Genomic DNA, 24806 nt, shown 5'->3' with positions numbered 1-24806 from the left:
AGACATTTCACCTACCTAAATTCTTACACTAAGTATCACGAAAATACATAATTGCAGGCCGTTTCGTGCTAGAAATTCATGTGCGGCCATATTTGAGAGCTGATGACCTCCATATACAATAGGCATTGACAGCTTACCTACTCTGATCCTCACTCCATATTTTGCGGAAATCTAGAGTGAATGCCTATTACGCAGCTTTTATTGTGCACTGGCACAAATCGAATAACAAAACAATTGTCAACCCCAAACCCTATCGCTGTTTTCCTTTCTTTCGATATTAAAATAGGGATTGGCCATTATTTATTTGGCTAGTAAATTTCATTTGATTTTTATTATAAACCCACCACACCTGCCAGGAGCGAAATAGGGGTTTGATTTTGAAATCAGAAATCAAAGTACAGATATAGTTGTGTGATTGGCGGTCGAATTTACAGAATTTCTTATTAAATCGAAGGACATAATTAGGAAATTTGGTTCCGGTTCATTCAAGCAATCTTCCAAAAAGTAGGCCCCCTATACACCGGCAAGCTATCAGCAAGCACTGATTGGCGTTGATATTACAGGGATGATAACAGGCCATCATTGAATAGGGGGAACATTTTTAATCTAGTAATAACTTAGAAGAAACGAATGCCGTAGGCGTGAAGTTCATGGCAGCATCAGCTGCCAGTCACGATCGCGAAGTCGCAAAGTAATAAGGGGGGTCGTCCCCCAGAAAATTTTGATTTTTCACATCGTCTCAGATCGTTTTTCAGTAGCTTTCATATTGAAATTTCACTCAGAAAATCAAACAATATCGTCCGAAGTTTTAAAGACTGTTAGTTCCAATACTCATCATCTATTCATTTGCGTAGGAAAATAATGTAGGCGGCGCCACATTGCGGGCCGCAAAAGCCATTTTTCAGCACTACACGAGCGACACTCGGTAAAAAATCAATAATGTAGATACATATATCCAATTTTCCCCGACCACTGACAAAATGCATTTTTCACGGCAATATTGAGTGATCTTATATTTAGTTATCTTGAGGTTACGAAAGCTTATTTATTGAAAATTTTATGGACATGCTTAAATCAGATTCTCTATCTAAAAAAGCACAATAAAAGTGATAAAAGCCAGGAATCAGGAATAGTGTATACATGAAATTGCATATTTTCATTTTTAGAAATATCAATTGATTTGCTAGTGTAAGTGACTGCGGTAATGGCAATAAGTAACTGTTGATTGGTTAAACAGCCAGCTTAAGAACACATTAATGCTATTAGGCTACCCTAACTAATTGTCTCTACGAGTGTCTCTGTGAGTTAACCTAACAAAGTTTTGACCTTGTGCATCTGTACTCAATATGAAACAATTCATCGAATAAACACTACTCCTTAAACACCAGCAGTCGCTAGAATGATTGGCAGTTGTTTGAAAGGCAGCCAATTTCCTGGAAACTTAAACTAGGTCACGTGTCTGAGGCAGGTTTTCACACGATGCACACTGACTGCAGTACATTTAAATATAGCCACTGATCACAGCTTTTATACTATCATTGATATGAGACGAGATAACAGTCGGTTGCGATGGCCGCCGGCTTATTTTGAAAGCCCTGTAAATTACACACAGCGATTGATTGAATTGAATTGAAACACATCGCGCAAGTAAACGCACAATTTATGAGTTTTACGGTCTATGACAGTGAACCTTTATTAAATTAAATGCTTAATTGAAAGAACATCCTACAGTCTAATGTCAATCAGCCCGGCGCCGGGTCTGGGCAAATTCGATTTTGTGCACCACCACGATGTAGCAGATCGATTGAATTTCCAGGTTTTTGTTCATAATACAAAAAGGAGACGGAATCAATACGACACCTATCAAATTTAAAATAAAGGACCAATGGTCCAGTGGCTCGCTAAACTGGTGTGAAGCAAAAAATGTGTCACGTAGGCTACCGGTATGCAAACATTCATTACATCGAAAATTAAATAAGAAAACAAGGCAATTTGATACTACGTAACTATGTCCCTGGCGATTGCCAATAGGGAATTAATGACCCCTGAAGACACTGATCTTTGGTATAGAAAAATGATGAGTGTATCCAGGGATAACCATACTATGAAATATCATTTTCCTGCCATGAATGGTTATTTAAGAATTGAGTTTACAGTGTTTTAGGCAAAAGACATCTACCAACCTTGACCTTTGACCCTAGAACTCCAAAATCACTAATGCACATCCTCTCCCCAGGGGTAATCATACTATGAAATAGCATTGTTCTCTTATCAATAGTTCGTCTTGAATGACGTTCATAAGCTTTCACATGAATGACCTGTAGTGACCCTGACCTTCGGTCCTTGGACCCCAAAATCAATAGGGCACATCCTCTAACTAGGGGTAATCATACTACGTGATATCATGGTCCTGCTATCGACGGTTCTTTTTGAATCACGTTCAAAAGGTTTTACATGCATGACCTGTAGTGACCTTGACCTTTGGTCCTTGGACCCCAAAATCAATAGGGCACATCCTCTCGCTAGGGGTAATCATACTAAGTAATATCATGGTCCTGCTATCAACGGTTCTTCTTGAATCATGATCACAAGGTTTTACACGAATGACCTGTAGTGACCTTGACCTCTGGTCCTTGGACCCCAAAATCAATAGGGCACATCCTCTCCCTAGCGGTAACCATACTGTGTAATATCATAGTCCTGCGATCAACGGTTCTTCTTGAATCGCGTTCACAAGCTCATGCGGACGGACGGACGGACGGACGGACGGACGGAGGCGAATACCAAGTCCCCCGCTCGCGGCCTACCCCGCGCAGGGGACAAAAATATATGACAAGAAATTCTAAAAATGGGCTTACTGACATGGTTGTACTGAAAGCTTGCTTGGTGGTTTTGTATTTCTGTAGTAGAATTAATCGAACTTTGAACTGATCACTTAAAGAGCTAAGAGATCGGTGTTGTCATACATCGTACATGAAATGTTACACACGGGGACTGGGAATCGGAATGGTTTCATTGTAGACGTGGACCAAGTTAGTGCAAGCTTTTGGATAGTTGTTTTTTGAATATTGTAGTGTCTTAACGGAATCTATCATCATGTTGATAATTGCTAGATTACGTATCGGATTGTGTTGAAATAATTTTGCATAGAAAATTTACAGCTGAAGAAAAAACGTGACTAACTCAAGTGACTTCAAGTGAAGAGAAGCAAACACAAAAATAGATAGGAGCCACGATTTTTCTTTTTAAAATAATAAAGACATAAAGCAAGAATAAGTTGCATCTCATTCAAACGACAATCCACAACGATCATCCGATAAAGTTTACTCCTAGTTTATTGCCACCATAGACTACCGCCCCCTCGCTCTTTGAAGAGACAGGGAACCAGTCTTCAATTCAATTCAGAATTTATTTTACAGAAAAGCGGGTTTTAAGTTTCAGATATTTAAACTAAAAAATATAAATGTTCATACAGAGATTTTTTAAATGGCCGCTAACGCAAGTCCCCAATGAAAAAAAAGAAAATTAAAAGAATTTTTTTAAAACATGAAAGTAAATGTTTTATTGTGTCAATAAAGAATGAATTGAATATGCACTATGCCGCGCATGAATACCAATTTCAAGACTGATCACGCACGCTCAACCAAGGTTGGTATGCGCTGCTGAAATAACAAAAACGATTAAACAAAATCATAAAACAATGAAAACGACAACCTGAATCGGTAACTTTTCGGGTTTTGAGTTTTCATTTTGTGTTCTCAGAGGTTTCAGAAAGCTGTCAACGTTTCATGTACTAGTTTTATAATTCGGAAATCACGTGAAGATATTGCAACATGGTTGATGGGGAAATATTAAATTACTGGCATACTCAGTGAGTATTTTATACTATTTGCAGTGTTAATTTAGTAGATTATGGTGTAATAACATAAGAGAATATTCCGTAGTATAAGAGTATAACATAAATCAGTGAAATAGAGAAGTAATTCCATTAAATTAAGGCGAAATATTATGATGCAAGATAAAGGTTTATTTTGTATTGCGCAATCTAGAAATAGCTCAGATATAATAAGTTTGTATTATCTGTTTACAGATTTGAATCGTCCAAAATCCGTTGAATAAAGAAACATCAATTTGATATCCGGAGTTTGTTATTTGTCGGACGTATTCACAAGCCACCACTTGAAACCCCATCGAGCCACAACCGATATAGCCAATATACGAAAGGAACCTAGATTTTATTACTGCATTAAATGTGTGTAAATATCAGAGCCAAAGAAAAATTCCAACGAAAGTTATCGACTCCCCAAGCAAGTTATCAATCCGTGTGATAGCAATATGGGCTTGCAAGCATGCAAGCCCATGAAAAAGGACTCAATTTTGGTCAGTGTAAACTTTTAATGATAACTGACTTTTAACATGAATGAAATCATTGAAAAATTGATTATGGGCCTCTTGTCTGAGAAAATGTTCATAATTCTAATACATCCCTTGAATGATGTAAAACAACTCAAACCATGAGTGGCCCCTTAAGATACGGTACAAACTTGGTTGGAGCCTGGGTTTCATCGGAGGTTTTTCATTATAATATGGACCAATCAGGACAGAAGCTCCCAAGTTCTGCAAATTTGAGGCCAGTGCCGATTACTGACAAAACAAATTTTGGTGATCGAAATGGTTTTTATAATTTCGGGATAGGATTGCTTTAAGTAGCTTACATCTTCACTCTGACAAATCCTTGTTACGCACAATATACACCATAGCGCGTACTCTAAAACTGATACATACACGCAGTGAACACGAGAGTATAAGGTGATATTGCCTACGTGACTGTACACGCCTGATTTCAGCGCGAACGCTCATCACTGTGCCGTAATTAACAAACTAATACAAGAAATCAGACTCTAAAACGCATCGCTCATGCGAACGTCAATAATGACTTTAATTTATGATGATAAGACAAGTACTCCAGTAGTGTTAATATCAGACTCATCTCTAAAAGTTTGATGCTATCATCAGTAAATCGCGGAACAAGGAAATAAATTTCCGCATTTTGAAACCACATTTTCAAGATAATGCGAGCCAATAAACATGTAATTACCTAAATCCTAAACAAGAGCCCCAAGGGGCACTAATGGCCAGCCTGTCAGCTTTTCATAAATATGGCAAATTATGCATTCTGTGGGTTATATTTGTCAAAATTCACTGGGCCCAGCTCAGAGTCTTTCCATAAGTAGCACAGACAGCGACTGGAGCAGGCGGGAACAAATACCTCAGATTAATCTTTCCCTTGGTCTTATCGATTTGAATGCGGAATAGAAATGAATTTTCTTAAATTTGCGCGATAAGACAAAATTGAATGGATTCGATGTTTAATTTGCGTAAATTGAATTGGATTTGATATTTTTTGCAGAATAAAATTTGATTGAATTTGTATTTTGAGTAAATGGTTATATCAAGACAATTTTTACGGCAATTTTCTATCTGAATTATATGCAAATCACGATAAATAATAACTTACTGGATGACCAGTTCACATAGAGTCATTAACATGAGTTTAATGTCTAAATATTGTTACTCAGGGCTAAGCTTTTAAAAAGGTGAGGATTCAACGAAATTGAGCGATTTAAAAAAAATTTGACCTGCACTGCATTCCCTAAATTTGGCACTGCGTACCTGACTTCGGCAGTGAGTTTACAAGAGCCCAAAGGGGCACTATGGCCAGCCTGTCAGTTTTTCATAAAATGGCAATTGATGATGCATTCTGTGCGTTAAATTTGTCAAAATACACTCCCAGCTCAGTCAATACCTAATAATTTACACAATACAATCGTAAAATACAAAAGTAGCACAGACAGCGCCTGGATCTGGCAGGAACAAATACCTCAGATAAATCTTTTCCCTTGGTCTCATTGATTTTAATGCGGAATAGAATTGAATTTTCTAAAATTTGCTTAATAAAACAAAATGGAATTGGATTAGATGTTTTTATTTGTTCAATGAAGTAAAATTGAATTGGATTTGATATTTTTTTAGAGAATAATATTTGATTGCATTTGCAGTTCGAGCACATGGCAAATTAGCATATCAAGGTTATCTATCCGATTTAAGAAAAAGCAATTTTCCCCGGACTTTGCCCAATGGTCTATGATATTTTCTGTGGTGCTGATAAAAATATTCCTCCAAAAACCAAATCAACTAAAGCTTTCACAGAAATGAATCTTGAAATTAAATTTTAGATCTGAAAATAAAACCCGGAAGTAAAACAGTAGACGATACTGCGGGTTCAGGTGAACACCTGCTAATTTCTGCGGCTAAGCCAATCATAGAGGAGTCTTAGCATTCTGATTGGCATTTCGAAACCAATGTTTTTGCGATCAGATATTCGCGAAAAAACTCATATAAATTTTAACGAGGCTCTCCTTCAAAATTCAGCTACATAGAGTTTGGAGAATGGATAATGCTCTAATGAATGATTTGTATGAATGTATGCTCAGTTGCACAGTAAAAGAGCCTTTACTCTGGAAACCATGTCATTTAAATTCCCTACATTTATATAGTAATAGGCTCAGCCTATGGCTGGCCTAAAAATTGATCTTTACACAGATTACAGGGCATGTATCGGCTTTTCTTGGAAAAAGTGGGGCTCCGTAATCTGTACTATATTTGTGTGCATATTAATGAGGTGCATTAAATTGAAAACTTTTAGATAATCAGATGAAATGGTGATGTTTCAGAGTATAATTTTCAATGTAATTGGCACTTAGCCAGTCAGTCTGCTGTTCCAAACTGGTTTTCAGTCTTACATTCTAACTTGAAAGCCGCATCACAGTGTTTAACTGGAAATGTTCAGCATTGTGAAAGTAATGTGGGCCTATAAGGATACTTGGCGAATTTTTTTAGGAAGGATTGGTCTTCTGGAACGAAGACAACGCGGCAAGAGACAGGGATGAGAACGCCGACCTGTAACATCCGCGGGTTATTTTTCTTGAGTGACATACGCGAACCAGCTGACGGCGTAGCTGTCTGCACTAGCGAGCGCCGAAGGAGCGAAGCTATTTCGGGGGGTTTGGGAAAATTCCCCCAAGAAAATTTTAGAAATTAAATACGTTTTCCGAGCACTTAGAGCGATCTCGAACCCATGAACGACTATTATATTTTGGAAGGTAATGGCTAGTTCCAATGTGGTAGATCCTCATTTGATGACATTCAGCATCTCATGCATTACGGGTCGAGCCCTGAATTATTGCAGTAAAAATGCGCCGATGAATGCTCACTAAAAATCATCACCAAGTAGTGTATAATATCCGAAGGCGTTCGCCACACACACGCAGCAACAGTAAGTAGACCTATATACGTTACTACTGTTGCTGTGCGTGCGTGTCTGCAACCGATCGATAAAATACATACACACTTATCGTAGTACAAATGTACATACAAAATCGCTGTGTTGCAATGAATATGCATTGAAATGCAATACTTTTACGTGACGATAAGTAAAACAGGCACTGAACGCTTTTACAGTTCACCTGATTACCGATCGCGCCGGACCAATTGAGTGAGATCATCACCCCCCCCCCCATACTTTTACATCATTTTTGGACTATTTGGAAAATTGATATTTTTCAATACTGAAATCCACGGGAAACCGCAGATCCGCGGGGAATTCTCATATCTGAAGAGAGCCAGTTATTCATGGTAAGTAGGATGCTTTTCATTTACACTTGTCCAACAACAACAACAATAGAGAGTTTCCATCCTATTGCGACATTGAAATTGATTGAAGTTTGCAAAAAGTGAACACATTTTACTTGTTGTAAAAATGATGATACATAATAACAATTAGTCAAAAAAATTTTGAATGGCCTAGGCCTATATCAGCAGGCAATATTTCATTCATAGACATAGATAGAAACGAAAATTCAATTTTTAATTCAATAACAAGACGGTAGGTACAACAACTCATCTTAAAATCAACATTACTAGGCTAGGCCTAAATAGAAAGTTATCAAATCAAGTCATTGCACAGAAAATATCGTTGGTGTTTTCATACTCTCTACATTCAAATGAAAGCTGCCAGCTTTGATTGATGACGCAGGGAAAAGACAGCACCATAATGACCCCTGATACCGGGTGATCTTCAATGTCTTCCGTCCATACAAATAAATTTCTCTGCTGCAGCTGTTGTCGAAATTATATCTGCAATGAAGAGCTCTCCGGCAAGATTTTTTCAACCTGAAATGAACATGGCAGTCTAGTAACAAGGATCAGCAAATCCTCTGTCAAAGCCCATCCTTTCTTATACTTACTATTCCAAAATATAGGTTATTTTTTCCACGTTCACCCTTTTGGGCAACTGCAACATAAGAATCAGTTCTGAAGATATAAATTCAATGATAAGAATTATTTAGAGACTTCACTTAAATCCTTTTAAGAATAATAACCCGGTACCGTTGAATCACAATCACAGTCTACTCGATCAGGAACCATAGGCTAGAATGTTATTTGGATTTCATTAACCAATCGTGTTTTTGATCGTTTATTAACAGGTTACCTAGTTCGCAAAGCTTACCTTAGTTCCTGGTGCGTATCTTCGAATGATGGTATGGGGCTGCTTTTTCAGCTAGACCATCTGGGCATGTATCTGCCTTGTTGTGCTGGTGAGGAAGTAAGAACACTTTTTAAAATCAAACAAAAGAAAAATACAAATAAATTGCCCATGGGCAAAGTGTGGTTTACCTTGAAAGCTAGAGGTTGTTTGGGGTAAGGGCATTGCTTGGAAAATCTTTTAAATTCATGACTTCAAAGTTCTATCTTGTATTTCATCTTTCTCAAAGAATTATTTTGTAGTCAAATAAGACCGGAAATATACATTTCGTAGGGTACAGGTAGGCGCGGCAGGGAAACTATTTTATATTTTTATATTAAGAAATATTTTTCACAATATGAAAAAATATTCAAATAAAATTCATATGATGTCACATATCAGAGGGTGGCTAAATAGTCTTGGAAACCTCTTCCAATGTATGGCCGCGGAATCTAAACCGGCACATTAAGAAATCGGCGTATTAGATCGTTTTAAATCCTGGAATTTGCTACTACAATATTCAGACCTGGACTTATACTTGTAGTTTGCTGCTTAATATTTTCAGGTCACAAGAAATTACAATTTATTATAAATTATGTCAAACAGAAAACATAGCGCTCATCTTCTGTTGATGAAATGTCAGACGCGCCAGCAAGTAGCGTTTACAGTATCACTATAGTAGTGTATACTGTACGAGCGTGTGTCTGTGTATGCAACAGTCTATAGCACTCTGCGCGCATGTGGAGGCCTCGTGTAAGTGAATGTTCGCTTGCACTTCAGTGTCAATCAAATCAATCACCGGGTATTAAAATGAAACAATAACTATAATAATAATTACATTCTCATCAGCAATGAGCATTTTAAATTTGCACGTAATACGGCACCTAGTCCAATGAAACGTTCGCCATTCTATGGCTTACCCATAATTATTTTAGTAGCGCCGGAATTCCGTATATCCCAAAAACAGCCAATCACATTCGCTTGTAGAGACAACGCCCCCCAATCGAGGTCATTGCAATTTTATACGCGAAAGCTAAGAATTTTCCCGCCAAAAACAGTTTATCGTAGAATTTTAACAAAGTTGACCATGTACATCGACGGAGATTAGTCATGTCTTCAAGCTTCATCATACGTCGTTTAACCCGAGAACCAATGAAAAAAATGCTCACATAAAAAAACGTACCGCGATTTTACATGAAATTGGCTCAATGCCAACTTCATATCGCTGACAAAGGTAAACCAAAAATCTTAAGAAATAAACTACAAGTTTCAAGTACATCAAGTCCACTCGCCATTCCTTTGATTGCAGGGCATGTCTTATGTTTTTTTACAGGTTAAGTTTTCTGCAATGATGGAAGAAATATATGCATGGTAAGTGCTGGGTAACAATTATTAGGATACATCATAGCAATTTAACTTACCTTGGTGATAGTTCTTAATTTCTTATTTTGAGGTTCTTGTGATTTCTTCTCTTCGCGTAAACACTTCTCAAAATATGCTTCATCCGATGTGATAACCAAACTAGGGGTCCAGGGACACCATGCCCACTTGGGAAGTGGTTCCAAATGCTCAACAATCTAACAATTTCAATATTCAACGCCCCCTGGTGACCATATACAAAAACCAATGACCTTGAAACTCAGCAAAATCATAGAACATTTCAGCAGCTACGATTTTGTAATTGATTGTGATAACAAAATATGCCTCGTTACCTCGTTACCAATTATATATGGAAATACTAAGTTATTCTACTATTCAACGCCCCCTGGTGACCATATTAAAAACCCAATGACCTTGAAACTCACCACATTCATAGAACATGTCACGAACTATAACTTTGTAATGGATCATGGTAACAAAATATGCCTAGGTACCAATATAATAAGGAAATACTAAGTTATTCAACTATTCAACGCCCCCTGGTGACCATATAGAATAACAAATGGCCTTAAAACTTGCCACAATCATAGATGATGTCATGAGCTACAACTTTGCAATTGATTGTGGTTACAAAATATGCACCAATATAATATAGAAATACTAAGATTAGGATTAGGATTTTATTTACACTCCAACCATTTCTATGGTACACGGAGGGAGACTTATACAAAGTATACAATATTTACAATTAATTGTTTTGATAAAATATAACAAAGTTATTAACAATATATACATACACTATTAACAACATATTAATTATTGGAGGGATCTTTATACATCTAAGCCTTTTTCAATGAATTTTGCAAGGTGGATTGTAGGATTTTTTAGAATATCAAGATTGCCAAAAGAGTTCAGATTCAAAATATTTTCACGGATTTCATTCAGTAGGTTGTAGTTACAAATAAAATGCATTTCATCACCTAAAACATTACAAGCTGAACATAATCTATCATTTCTATCTAACGGAAGATTTGATAATTTATTTACAGGCAAGAGATAAGACCCAATTCTAAATTGGAATAAACTTATTACTAAATCTTCATCAAGTTCACTAATATATCTTTCTAATTTAATATATTGTATTATTCAACGTCCCCCTGGTGGCCATATACAAAAACCAATGACCTTGAAACTCACCACAATCATAGAACATGTTACGAGCTACAAGTTTCTAATTGATTGTGGTAACAAAATACGCTTAGGTATCAATATAATGTGGAAAAACTTTTTCCCACCTACGAATTAGTACTAATGACACCAAGATGGCCGCCAATTGCGTTATAATTGGCTGATCAAAAATACCTGTCTCAGGTACAAAACATCCCTTTTCAAAGAATACCCATCACAAATTGCAATGAGAAATGGCAAACTAGTAGGGAGCTACAGGACTCAGAATTCGGGCCAAAATTGACATTTTTGGGCACTAAAAAAGGTCATGGGACGATCTTTTTTTTTTTGTTATGCTGATGGGCCCTGGGGGGATTCACATACATCCGAAAGATCAAGGTAATTGATCACAGCGTCTTCAAAATTTCCCTCAAAAAGTTCAAAAATGTGTAAAAAGTGTTGATTTTGGCGAACAACAATTGCTGCCCGTCGGCCATCTTGATTCTGACAGGGCCAGTTTTTGGGCTGAAGATGTGTCTAGGGTAGATACATGTGTAACCCAAATATCAAGACATTACATTGAAGGGTCTTCAAAACTTCCCAAAATAATTGGACGGACGGACGGACGGATGACGGACAAAAAGTGAACACAATAGAAATAAAAATAAAATAAAAATTTGCAGTTGGTCTACCAGTATGTTTGGGTTGACTGGGTTTACGCTGTTCAGCTTAAGGGAATTTGAGAATATCGCTTAGTTTACTTGATCTTGAAGAGGTGTTTTCAAATGGAAAGTAGTTACTTTGCTACAAAACAAAGATTTTGAGGTCATGACGGATGGATTTATCTTATTAAATCTATTCAGTTGTCACTCACCAATGATTTTTCTTTCAACCGCATCCATGTCATATATAGCGCATCACTTTTTAGATCATACCCCTCTTTGTCATACTTTTGTCATACTTGGCCAGTTTTTGTTTTGTGAGAGTGCTCTCGATCACAGAAAGTGATCGATCAGCTGGACAGGCTTTAGTGATACTCACTCCGGTTGCAAGATCCTGTAAACCGATTTTAAATATATTTAAGGCCTATGAAATATCGTAATCTTTAGATATATTATTTCTCATCTCAGTCTTACATCAGTCATATCAGCCTGGTTATCGTTAATTTTTCCTACTATCTGGTTAATTTCAGTTTCTTCCTCTGTACTGGTACATGAATTCATCTAAAAATGAAAATACTTTAATGCAACCAAACGTGAGGACGGTAACATTCATGATTTTACCTCCTTGTTTATGTTTTCAGGTTGATGGAATCCTGGAATTTCACTGTTGTCGGCAGTCTAAAAATAAAATATGTAAGTAGTAGGCCTAATTGAGGGTTTTGGTTAGGTGTTGATTATTTATCCCTAACAGTATTATAATTATCTCCATGATCAATGATTTCAGTTCATCCACTGTTGCTGAATGAAGCACGCATCAGTGGGAAATTGCCAGAGGATTATATGGGTATAATAATCCAGTAGTCCTGAAACCACTGATGACGTTTCCCGGTGTCACTCCAGCCTCCCATGCTTGACAGAAAAATCCAAAAAAATTCCTTTTCCCAACAATGACTCCTGGATTATCTGCCATGAGTGTTGAGCACGTGGAGTTCCAGGCCTAACAAATGGTTTATCACCTATCTTAAGGCTGGAGCCAATTGTTTGTGTGTGATGGAATTTCGACCATGACTATCCAATTTTCTCTGGCTTTCTCAATTAACTCCACAAGATTGTGGCTATTGTGACCATCAACGATAAGAAGTTATGGCCGTTCATTCCCAATAGCTTTGAGGAATGTTTGCTCAAACCAAAGTAGACCAATAAATACCCTGTGAGACAAAATTATATTGATTGAAGTTTTTGTGCAGTAATTACCTATTCTTGGCATCACTCATGATCTCAACATCTCTCTTATCAGGGGTATACATGGAAATATAAACCTACTTGTTTTGTCCATCCGCTGTCACTTGCACTGATGTTCCAATTTTTCGGTGCTCTCTCGACATCAAATCCAGTGACAGCCAGCCGGTTTTTTCCCTTCACCACGAAATGTGGGTTCAGGATTTGTCCGACTGCTCACGCGCAGCCAATGACCGAAACGAGCTCCTTATTTCCGCTCGACCTAGCAGGTACTGTCTTTACTACACGCCTGAAATTAATTATTTTTCAATTTGCATATCAAAACTGAATGGCCTTTACCTTCATTTCATTTGATTTCATGCTAATTTCTTACTATGACTAATGACTTGACTAATTGTATTACCTTGCAACAACTTGGAGAAAAATCCATTGGGAACCAGGACTCATCCATATTCCAAATATGGAGCGGCTGAAAATCATATCCGTCGATGACACCGCGATATGAATGATAAAACTTCATTACTCCAACAGGTTGCATGCCTGCCATTCTTACACTAGCGGTTGACTCTGGTGTCCTCAGTGCTAAATCCGGGTGGCGTTTTTTTAAACCTCTCCACCATTTCCCTGAAGTATAACCACCTGAAAATAGCTTTCCTTTTTTATCTGCAATTTTGCCTGCGTACCTCAACAATGTTTGCTTGTTAAATCCCATGCCCATCTGTGACCTATTGCATGCTAAGTCCCCTAGCTCCCTATCCTCTTCATGAATTAGTGTTGTCTGTCCTCCTATTTTTGCCCCCATAACAATTCTTCCTTTGATTATATCATGCAGCGTAGACCGAGGTACGCCAAATTTTTTGGCAGCAGTTTTGATTGGCATACCACCATTAATGGCATCGACAGCATTTGCCTTCTGATCAACAGAATATTGAAGATACCGATTCATCTGAAAATTGTTTCATTGATCAGTCACTTTATATAGCTCCAAATAATATTGATGGAGGCCTTTGAAATTGGAATGCACATTTCAAGAAATAAAATTATTTTCTTTAAATATTTTCTAACAATTGGATCAATCAAGTACAAATTGAATTGAATTAATTCATCGTTTCAATAAAAAAAGTTTTCAACTTTGATGTCGTATGTCTTAAGTTGTATATCGTTAGTTTATGCTGTCTGCTTGATTTGAGGATAATGGATTGGATGTATAGTCATTTTAGATGGTGTTGATGCGTGGTAAGTGATAAATCTATTGAATTTAGGATGCTACTATTTAGTAATGAAGTGAGATAGGAACATCATTTTAGCAGTCGGTGTACCTGAATTCGGCATGCTGAATTCAGGACTAGTTGCTGTATATTTTTGAAACCGAGTGCTGAATCCAGGTACAAGTAGTAAAACATGTACATTTTAGGCTGCTAATCAAACTTTTAAGCATTAAGTCGATAATTATAGCTATTTTTTATCACTTAAGATTGTACTATGTACCTTCAATTTATATTTGCGATCGTAGGAACTAGGTCAAATCCTAGCAAAAACAGCGACGCATCAGCAGCTAGCAGAAGCGATTTCTTCGTTGTCATAAAAGGCGCGATTCACATAAGCTCCTCCGCCTGACCAATGAAATTTTTTTAACATTCATGTGTCAAGAATATGGCCTTTAACCTCAACCATTGATATACGATTTGCCATATTAGGTATTTCGTCAATTGACGTGTTATTAATTGTGCCGAATTCGCGTACCATGCCGAAATTAGGTCACCCTCCCCTACCCACTATTTTTAGGGAAAATACCAGGTCCCGCTTCTATAAAAGCCTCAATGCCGGTTTCTAGTAGAACACATATGCATATAAAACCATACCTGACTCTCAAGACACCTTTGTTCAAATTTAGGCATCCTCGCTTCCTGCATGCGTAATTCTTTCACAATAGGTTCCAAATCCTTTAAAAAAAATCAAAATCTGTATGAATAGTTCGCTCAATCTTTATGAAATTTTAATGAGTAGTTCCAGGGTTCATTGTCTCAAGCTCAGGTGAAATTCAAGCCATTTCAAGCTAGTTTTTTACCATTTTCAAGCTGTTTTTTCAGGCACGTTGGAAGCAATTTTCGATAGTTGCAGCCAATTTGCCTATTTTTAACAGGTTCTTACATGGGGGTCATATAAAAATGTTAAAACAAGAAAATTAACTTTAATAAATTATTTGACGCCTGCGAAAAAATGTAGAATTTCTGGGATAAGCTAATGTGGAATTGCAAATTTGAAATCGATTATGAGATTTGGCGATTGGGTAGATGATATAGTCTTCGACTGGTCTAATTTAAAAAAAATTGTCAACTTGTGACCGATTTCGATTCACTTTTGCCTCTAAGCTGGTCTGCAACTTCATTGCCTCCATGGTTGAAGAAAGAGCTCTTCTGATGTCTGCTTCATCATGACTTCGAGCATATCGTGTAGCCAGCCGGCCCGGTCGACCGGGATCCCGGTTTGGCTGTCACTCGATATCCTAGACTTGAGTCTGGGTTGAAGTAGACATTGTCATTTAAATAACTTATTCATATTATTCTGTATGAATTACCCGTGTGTCTTGTATTTTGTATTCTTAGTTTAAAATTTGTAACTTTATTGAATTTGGGAATTTTATCCCGGAATTTCAATGAAATAAGGATCAATAAAGTATTGAATTGAATTGTCACCTTATACACATGCCATCAGTGGACGCGGAGCTGTATATGACAGTTATGCTATTATAAATTGCTAATCTCATGAAACCTGCATACCTCTAATATCGAACATATTCTCTAAAACATTTGAATATTGAAATTATATGTTTACACGTTTTTATATAGACCGCTTGTAGCCGCCGATGAAATTCACGCCGGCCCTACTCAGATCGTAGATAGCTTCGTCATTCCACTAGCATCCCCATGTCAGGGTCTGACTTTTATATCAGACTTCCAAATCGTGTATACATCCGCCATTTAACCGAATAATCCGATTTACTTATCATTTATATTTATGCCTGACGCTCCTGATATAATCATACATCCTTTACCATTACAATACGTCTTCTCATGATATTCAATGCAATATAACATTTCGACGTTCAAATATAGGTCATTATATAATCACAGGGAGCGATTCTACATCTTTATCAATAATATTTTGCCAAATGGCTTGTATGTGTACACATAAACCTGTGACGTTTTGCACATCGATTTATGGTTGTCGTTTGTAAAATGACGCTGAATGGTTAGCATTGTTTAGGTTTCATAATGGTAACGTTTTTTAAGGCGTCAAAAAAGAGGTAAAGTTTCGATTAATTTTACAGAATTTTACAGTGGAACCTCATTGATACGATTCTGTTAGAGATGAAACCCGTTTATCACAATGATTTCCAGCATTTCCTAGCTTAAATATTTATATCGATTCATATTTGGATAAAGCCATCCCAAATTAATTGTCTGTTTGCCATTACAACGACTCAAATTTTTGGAATAAGTCGGTAGGTAGGTAGAATCGTTTTTTGCAAAATTTTAGGGCAAAGAAAAAAAACAATTTTATCACCTCTTTTAGTGGAAACAATATCCCAAATCTGCGTTGTGCAAGGGAAATTTGTATTTCAGGAATAATTAAAGATTTCAAGAATAAATTTCAAAATTCTAACTTCGTCCTGAGCGTCATCTCTGTGTTCAAAATGAAACAGTAGATTGAACATATACGCGCTATAACATTACCAGCTGTAATATAGTCACTAAGAATGAGTGGCAGCTTATTGGAACACTGAGTTTCCTGGAAAACTTAAACTAGGCCATAGTCGAGCAACGTTTTCACACGATGCACACTTGACTTCAAACGTACTTAGCAAGTACATCGACAGTGGGTCGTCCATTTTTATCAAAAATAAAATTTCATTCAATGAATCCAAGAAAAAAGTTTTCACTCGGTACCTTTGAAGTCGGGTCAGTAAGGTTGCGGCAAACAGGCCATTGATACTTTGGAAATCTGTAATGTTCAATGACTTTGACGAGGCCGCAGTGCCTTCAACCTGACTCTCACACCTGGTGTAGGATTTCAATGCCATCTATCTTACATCAATGCTCGACGACATGTATGAACATGACGACATATCTTCAAGTCTCCAGACGCCGGAGAGTTTCACTACATCGCAGAGCATGTGAGTCTCGTGATTCAATGCAATTCAATTAATTTCTTTATGGATGCCTAAGACATCATGCACCGTAGAAACGACTCGAGAACGTATTTTGTCTGCGATCTCATCGAAAAAAATTCTCGAAGAAGGAAATTCGTCATGAGGTCTAACCAAAGCCCGACGAGACCAAGCTGCTTTCCGATCTTGTTACACAGGTCCAGAGCTTCACCCTCCCCATTCAAAATCTTGAGCGTGGAGGTCAGAAAAGCCTGCCAGGAATCCGGAGCCTCCAAGAAATCATCTGACATCTGTTGGTGCTGGTAACAGACCATCCAGCTAGTGCATGTCCTACAGATGTATGCCACGCGTGCACTGAGGAACTGTCCGAGAAATGGGCAGATGTACCTCGAGGGGCACGCAAGCGCTTTTAGACCATCAGCCCCAAGCACTTAAATATTTTCCTCCACACCGTAGACAATTAGATACCTGTATAAATGTTGTAGATAGAACTGGTAGCTGCCAGGGCTCTCGCGGTTTACGACTCGGGGAGAGCACACATAACGGTCAAAGCTCTTTTTCAGAGTACACCCCAGAATCCGAAGTAGACCTACCATTGAACAGTGACCGAGGGCCCACCCCATTTGTGAGAAGTGTACAGAATGTAGATATCTGTGACAATGGCCTCTATTGTTCTGCTATAGTCAATAGTGTAGGAAGAATCTGTGCAGTTGTCAACATCAGCGCTGGTGTGATGATACTGAAGACTTCTGTCCGGGTGGCGAGTAATGGGGGGAGGTTAAGCAGGGTGCCTAAAACCAATTGATTTCAAATTGGTGACGGCTACTGGCCAGGACATACATTGGCATATATATATATATATTAGTATATAATAATTGGAGGTAGGTAATTTGATAACATTTATTTTCTGCACACTTCGGCAACAGGTGAGCTAATTTGGCCATTTTGGTTTGCTTTTTAACTTTTTACACATAATAATTTTTTATATCTTAGTAACCCGATCGTTGCAGAGAAATGTTTGACAATCACCATATTTGTATAAAAATGACTTGTAATATTCACCATATTGTACTCAATGTCACCTAACATCATCTGCACCGTATGCACTATTAAAATGCTGTAAGGCCGTGTTGTAATCAAATTTTTTTAAGTCAATCAGAACTTTGTACATGTATATTCAAATTTTAAAATTGTGTAAGTTGATTTATATCAGAACAATGTTTATTCAAATTTAAAAATTTGTGAAATAAAAAAGTTTGTATGGTACATATATGTTTATGGTTTAAGTTTATATTTTTCTTCAAGTTGAATGTAATTTGGGAGGACTTTTTAAGGAATTTCCTTTTGGATAGCCGATCTCCTGATTGGAAATAAGTTTCTATTCGTCATTAATTTGAATTTCATTCAGACAAAAAATGGGAATTTTGTTTGAACGAATTGCGCTGAAGGACCGAGTTCATGGAACGATTTACGGGATTCGAACCCAGTGTATTGGGCTACGTTACATCGTAGGTGAAGTCTGTGAAGGTGTATAATTCGTTGACCGAAATGAAGGTGACTCCCAGCCATCTGAAATAGTCAGACCCTACATTGATTGACAGCGGGAGATCAGCTAACTGCAGGGAGCATTTATTTGACATCAATTTAACAATGTACAACGGCCTTCTGGCCGTTATATGAAACAAAATGCTCCTTGGAATTTTTTTAAAAATCGCCACAAATTCGTAGATTTCTCTAAAATGAACATGAAATTCAAAATTCCATTTTCAACAGATTTTAGCCGCATGATCAAGGTTCATGTTGCACATAAAAATAGCAGATTGCATGACTTTGGGTCAAAGTTACAACCTCATTTGTTAGCAAAAATTTGATTTTTGGACCCATTACAACATATAACATATATTCATGAAACAATTTTCTATTTGCTGACCCGGAAAAAAAGAATTCCTCCATCATAAATTTTTACTTCGTTGGTACCCATCATTGTGAAATCTGCCATACAACATTCAACGTTACACAATAAAATACACTGTAAAATACCTTTTCTTTTGCATGTACAAGAGCCCAAGCCACTTCATTTCGCAGTTGATCAACTTTAAGCTTCAAATCATCAAGGGAACATATGGCTCTAAATTTTTGCTCCCAATCCTCAACTTCCCTCTCAAGTTCAGGCAACATCTATATATTAAAAACACAAATATGAAACTTATTAGTCGCGAAGGCAATCTGCAAGTTCTAAACTAGGGGTCCAGGGACTCCATGCCCACTTGCAATGTGGATTGAAATGCTCGAAAATCTGACAATTTCAATATTCAACACCATGGTGAACAAATATATATGTTTCAATTACCTTCAAACTAGGTACAAACATCAATCATGTCTTAAGCAATCGATTCTGGTAAAAAAACAATAAACCTAGGAACCAATTTATCATGGCCAGGTTTATTTTCTCAAAGGTACTTCAATACTCCACACCCCTACTAAAAACATGAAGACCATAAAGTTCATATGGTCGAAGACAGTGTTTAAAATTGACTAAATATTAGTGAGTGGATGCATGAAGTGTCAGTTTTATCAGTGAAAACAAATTCACATTTCCAGGGTTTCCGTGAGGCTTTATTTTACCGTTAAACGAACATTTTCCCCCATTCAAAAGTGGTCCTATTTTCTAGTCTGCTACATGTACTAACTCGGGGTTTTTCCAAGAGCATCTTTGAATGGCGTAGTGTGTGAAGATACATGTGATACCGGTTGGCATTACTGGTAATTTCCATGAAGAAAATCCCTCACTCGCAGTGCTTTCAAGATTCTATCAAATCCGGGCTAGCGACTGACAAACCCTGCAGAGACAACCCTACCAATCCTCTCCCAGTCAGTGTAAACCAAAAACCACGCAGTTTATATAACTTCTTACGATTGTATCAGTGCGTGAGCGTCTGTGAAGATAGTGATGAGGATATCACTTTATTGCCGGGTAAAACTGATATAGACAATTCACTGACAGGTAGGCCCATCATGCGCCTCTAACCTTTCCATAATTCATCACGATTTTGGGAATCTCAAGAGGCTATGATAGTCATAGCTAGGATCATGGATACAGGCAAATTGATGCGTTACTGACATTTTTTTATCAGTTCTACATGATTAAGAATTATGGGACTATATCCTGGTAGTAGAGATACTACGGGTGTTATTCGGTGAATGGCAGGATTGTTACTAGCGACGATGGCTATATCGTCTTCGACCATAATAATGAACTTAATTTCCCTTTTGATAATTCAATGATTAAGGCCCGCTACCAACCCTGTATCAACAGCATGGTCATGCGCAACACTATCAATGTCACCGGCAGCTGATTGGAACATAGTTTCTTGGAAAACTTTAAGTAGACCACGTGCATCAAGGCACGTTTTTCGCATAGCTAGCAATAGTGGGTAAAATTACAATTTTTGGAACTAAAATTTGTATTTCCGAGTAGTACTTACCCTTTCCTATGGTTTTTGCCAATATTTTCTAAATTTGGATTTATCGCCAATGGTTTTTCTATACGACCCGGCCCTGCGGTATTGCATTTAGCCACCGGCGAAATCCGCCATCTTTTTACGTCATAGCAGACCAAAAAAAACAGCTATGCGGGGCAGGTGGGCGGGATTCCCACCATAGGAAAGGGTAAGTACTACTCGGAAATACAAATTTTAGTTCCAAAAATTGTAATATTTCCGTCGAGTACTGAACCCTTTCCTATGGTTTTTGCTAGACTAGCCTAGCACAAGGATGGTGGGAAAGGTAGATAGAAAAATCACCGCTCAAACGCAAGGTAAGAGGGAAAAAGAGAGCACTTACCCAAGCACGGAATGGAGCACTGTAGCACAGGGAAGACCGGTTGGCCACAGTGAGTCCGTCCAGCTCAGGGGCCCCCCCCAGAATTTTGCGAAATTAATACTTGCAGATATGAGCCCAAACTATGTACAAGGATACACCCCCTGTGATCCTGATAATGCAACATAAATATTCTACACTAAAGGGTCCGATCGGAAAGAACGGACACCTTGAGCCATGACAACAGGACCAAGTGAAGCTAATGAGCCTAACTGACCTGAAACATCCCGTAAATAAAATGACGTGAATGTCGACGGTGAATTCCAAAAGGCGGCCCGACAGACCTCCTCCAACGGAGCACCCGAAAAGGCTGCGCAGGAAGTAGCCATAGACCTCACTTGATGAGAAACGACTCCCTCCGAGGAAAGATTCTCCTTCAATAAAATGTCCTTGATCATTGAAGAGACCCATCGGGCTACTGTGTCCCGCAAAATATCCCCCTTTAGGTGATCCAGCAGCGGAATAAATAACCGCTCCCGTGAACCCCTCCGTGAAGCAGAGCGATCTAAGTAGAAACACAATGCCCGCACCGGACATAAAGTCCTGTCCGGGATGCCCGGTTCCACTCGATGTTTTAGGGCTTCAATTCGCCATTGACGCCCAACCGAGCCTGGTCGTTGGTTTTTTGCCAAAAATTCCAAAGCAGGCCGCAGCGAAACAAATTCATTCGCTGGCCCAAAGACAATATGACCTTGTCGAACTGAAAGCGCATGAATCTCAGAGCGACGGGCCGAGCAAGCCAAGAACAGCAAAAATACAGTCTTTTTTGACAAATTTGCAAATGACGCTGCCGAAAGAGGTTCAAATGGAGCCTCCATTAACTTCTTCAAAATTACAGACAGATCCCATGGTGGAACTGTTCTTGTTACCCGATGCCGGGAAAAAGAAAACCCTGCAACCAGCTGGGATATCCGATGATCCCCTGCTACATTTGGCCATCCAGAAGCACGCAATGTATGAGAATCGCGGAGCGGTAACCTTTAATAGTTATGACCTGCAAACCTTTTACTACAAATAGGTGCAGTAAAAAATCTGCCAATTGAGCTACAGAGGGTGAGCATGGATCAATTTCCCCTGCAGCACACCAATCCGCAAAATGACTCCATTTGGCATCGTAAATGGTACTTGTTGATGGCCGCTTAGATCCTGCGATAAAGGAGGCAGCCTGTTCTGAAAAGCCTGAAGCTGACAACGATCGCTGGACAATGGCCAGGCGAGCAGATTTAACCACTGGCTGTTTGGATGATGCCGAAAGTTCCCCTGAGACAGAAGCGATGGGAAATTCGGAAGAATCCTGGGGTTGTCGCACAGTAGGTTGAAAAGTGGTAGGAAACATTTCTGAGCCGGCCAACATGGTGCTACCAGAACTATGTTGCAATTGACTGATCTCTCTATTTGATCCAGTAAGCGCGGCAGGACTGGTGTGGGCGGGAACGCATACGCATGCATCCCCGACCAGTCCAGAGAGAAGGCATCGACCCCCCACGCTTCCGCATCTGGAAACGGGGACACAAACAGAGGACACCTCCGATTGAACCGGGTGGCAAACAGATCCAGCAGCGGATTGCCAAAAATGCCCCGAACCCGATCGGCTACTTCTTGGTGGAGAACCCATTCTGTCGCAATAGCCTGACCTCGACGAGACAGAGCATCGGCCATCACGTTCCTTTTCCCTGCTAAATGTGCCACAGTCAGGAACACGCCCTTTGTCTGGCACCAAAGAAGAATTTTGGCCGACAGACCTGTGAGGGTTTCTGAGTGAGTGCCCCCTTGGTTCTGAAGGTAAGCCCTCACTGTTGAATTGTCTGTGGCTAACCAAACGTGGTGGCCCTCCACTCTCCTGTGAAAGAACTTCAGGGCCTTCCACACGGCCAGCATTTCTAGGAAATTTATGTGGTTGGTGGCCTCGTAGCGAGACCATCTCCCGGCTTTGACTCGGTTCTCCAGATGTGCCCCCCATCCTTGGTGACTGGCATCCGTGAATACACGAACTGGAGCCTCTAATGGGGCTAGTGACAACCCGAGCCGAAGATTCGTAGTTGCCGCCCACCACTGAAGATCCGGACTTAGATCGGTTGGAGGTACGGGAATCAAGGCCTCCCAGTTGCCCTTCGACTGAGACCAGAAGCCCTTCCAATATTGTTGCAAGCGCCTGCTTCTGAGGCGGCCTAAGGGCACCACCAGACCCATGGAGCTGATGGAGCCTAGAAGCCGTGACCAGTAACGAGCTGTTCTCGGGGTTGTGGACACTCCCGCTACAGCTTCTTGAAGTTTGGCTACTCGAGCCATAGACGGAAAGACTTTGCCGATTCGGAGATCGAAGTCCATGCCGAGATAAGTGAACTGTTGGGCCGGCGTCAACTGAGATTTTTCCCTGTTTACGCGGAACCCTAGCTGATGGACTAAGTCCAAGACTGAGGTCATTGCCTCCCGACATTCCTGAGCCGAATTCGCGACTATTAACCAGTCGTCGAGGTAAACGAACAGTCGAACACCCCTTGACTGAAGTACCTTCTGAACTGACTTGACCAACTTGGTGAAAACCCACGGGGCCGTACTGAGGCCAAATGGAAGAGACCTGAATTGGAACTGGCGGCCTTTCCACTTTATCCTGAGAAATCGCCGAGATTTTGGGTGAATTGGAACCTGAAAATAAGCATCTTTCAGGTCCAATGAAGCCGCCCATTGACCCGGACGGAGCCCTTGAATCACGTCCTTGGGCTTGGTCATCCGGAACCTTGGGATGTCTAGGTGCCGATTGAGGGATGACAGATCTATCACTGTCCGTTGACCCCCTGTGGCCTTTGGTACCATGAATATTCGAGAAAACCAGCCGGGAGAAGTTTCGTTGCAAACTGGTTCTATCGCTCCCTTCTCTGCCAGTTCCTTGAGAGCCGGAGAGATTAAGGCCTCCTGACCTGGTTTTGGCCGCATGTCGGGAGGTGACCTCATCAGGCGCGGTCGCCTTAGGAAACGGAGACGGTAGCCACGAGAGACGACGCGGGAGGGCAAACCGTCTCCAAAGAGGTCGGACCAGTGGGTTGCTGCCTGCTGCAGACAACCTCCCACTGGTCCCAAGAATTCATTTCGAGTTTTTCCGAAAGGAAGAGCCCCTTTTTGGAGCCTTCCCCTTGCCTCGATACGAACCGGAACTGTTACGACCGGACGAGGCTTGACACGATTGTTGAAGTTGCGCGCTAGTTCTCCAACCGGCATCCGAAGCCGCCTGAGAAAGCGCTGAAGTTTGAGATGGTCCTGTTTGCGTCCGTGCCGAACCTTGCGCCGGCGTCGGACCAGAACGCTTTTTCCACGGAGTTCGGGGGTTGGACTTGGCCTGAACCTCCCGAATCTTCCTCAGCTCTGCGGAAACCGGAGCGCACCAACCGGAGAAGAGACGTGAAGACGTCCCCAATGGGGCTCTCAGCAAAGCATTGGACACCATATCCGGTAGACGAGTTTTGGAACTGGAGTCCATCACTGACTGACGGGAGGCTAATACCAGATTAGCCTGACCCCGAACCGACAACGGAATTACATGCGAAACAGACCGAGCCAAAGATTGGATAATCCGGTCCATTCCCTCCAGTTTTAGGGCAACTGACTCTGGGTCGGAGCCCGCATGAACGGCGGCGTGAGTCTCGCGAAGCTCACCCGTCAACACCTTAAGTGCCATATCTTGAAACGAACCAACCCTGGTAAGATTGTCCAGGATTGACGTCATGGC

At 39.7% G+C, this 24806-nt stretch overlaps 1 protein-coding gene across 4 annotated transcripts in view; it reads right to left on the bottom strand.

Moving 5' to 3' along the window:
- Positions 1 to 24806, bottom strand: part of LOC141900770 (structural maintenance of chromosomes protein 6-like) — a 255440-nt gene that overhangs the window by 166272 nt on the left and 64362 nt on the right. For all 4 annotated transcript variants that reach the window (XM_074787796.1, XM_074787797.1, XM_074787798.1 and 1 more), the window contains exons 8-9: positions 19244 to 19381; positions 14895 to 14975 (exon numbers count right to left, since the gene is read on the bottom strand). In XM_074787796.1, the coding sequence (XP_074643897.1) occupies positions 14895 to 14975; positions 19244 to 19381 (219 nt within the window). The remainder of the gene's footprint in view (positions 1 to 14894; positions 14976 to 19243; positions 19382 to 24806) is intronic.

The sequence above is a fragment of the Tubulanus polymorphus genome, chromosome 2, assembly GCF_964204645.1.
Source record: "Tubulanus polymorphus chromosome 2, tnTubPoly1.2, whole genome shotgun sequence".
NCBI classification, from domain to species: Eukaryota; Metazoa; Nemertea; class Palaeonemertea; order Tubulaniformes; family Tubulanidae; genus Tubulanus; species Tubulanus polymorphus.
This window is presented reverse-complemented; position numbering and strand designations above follow the sequence as displayed.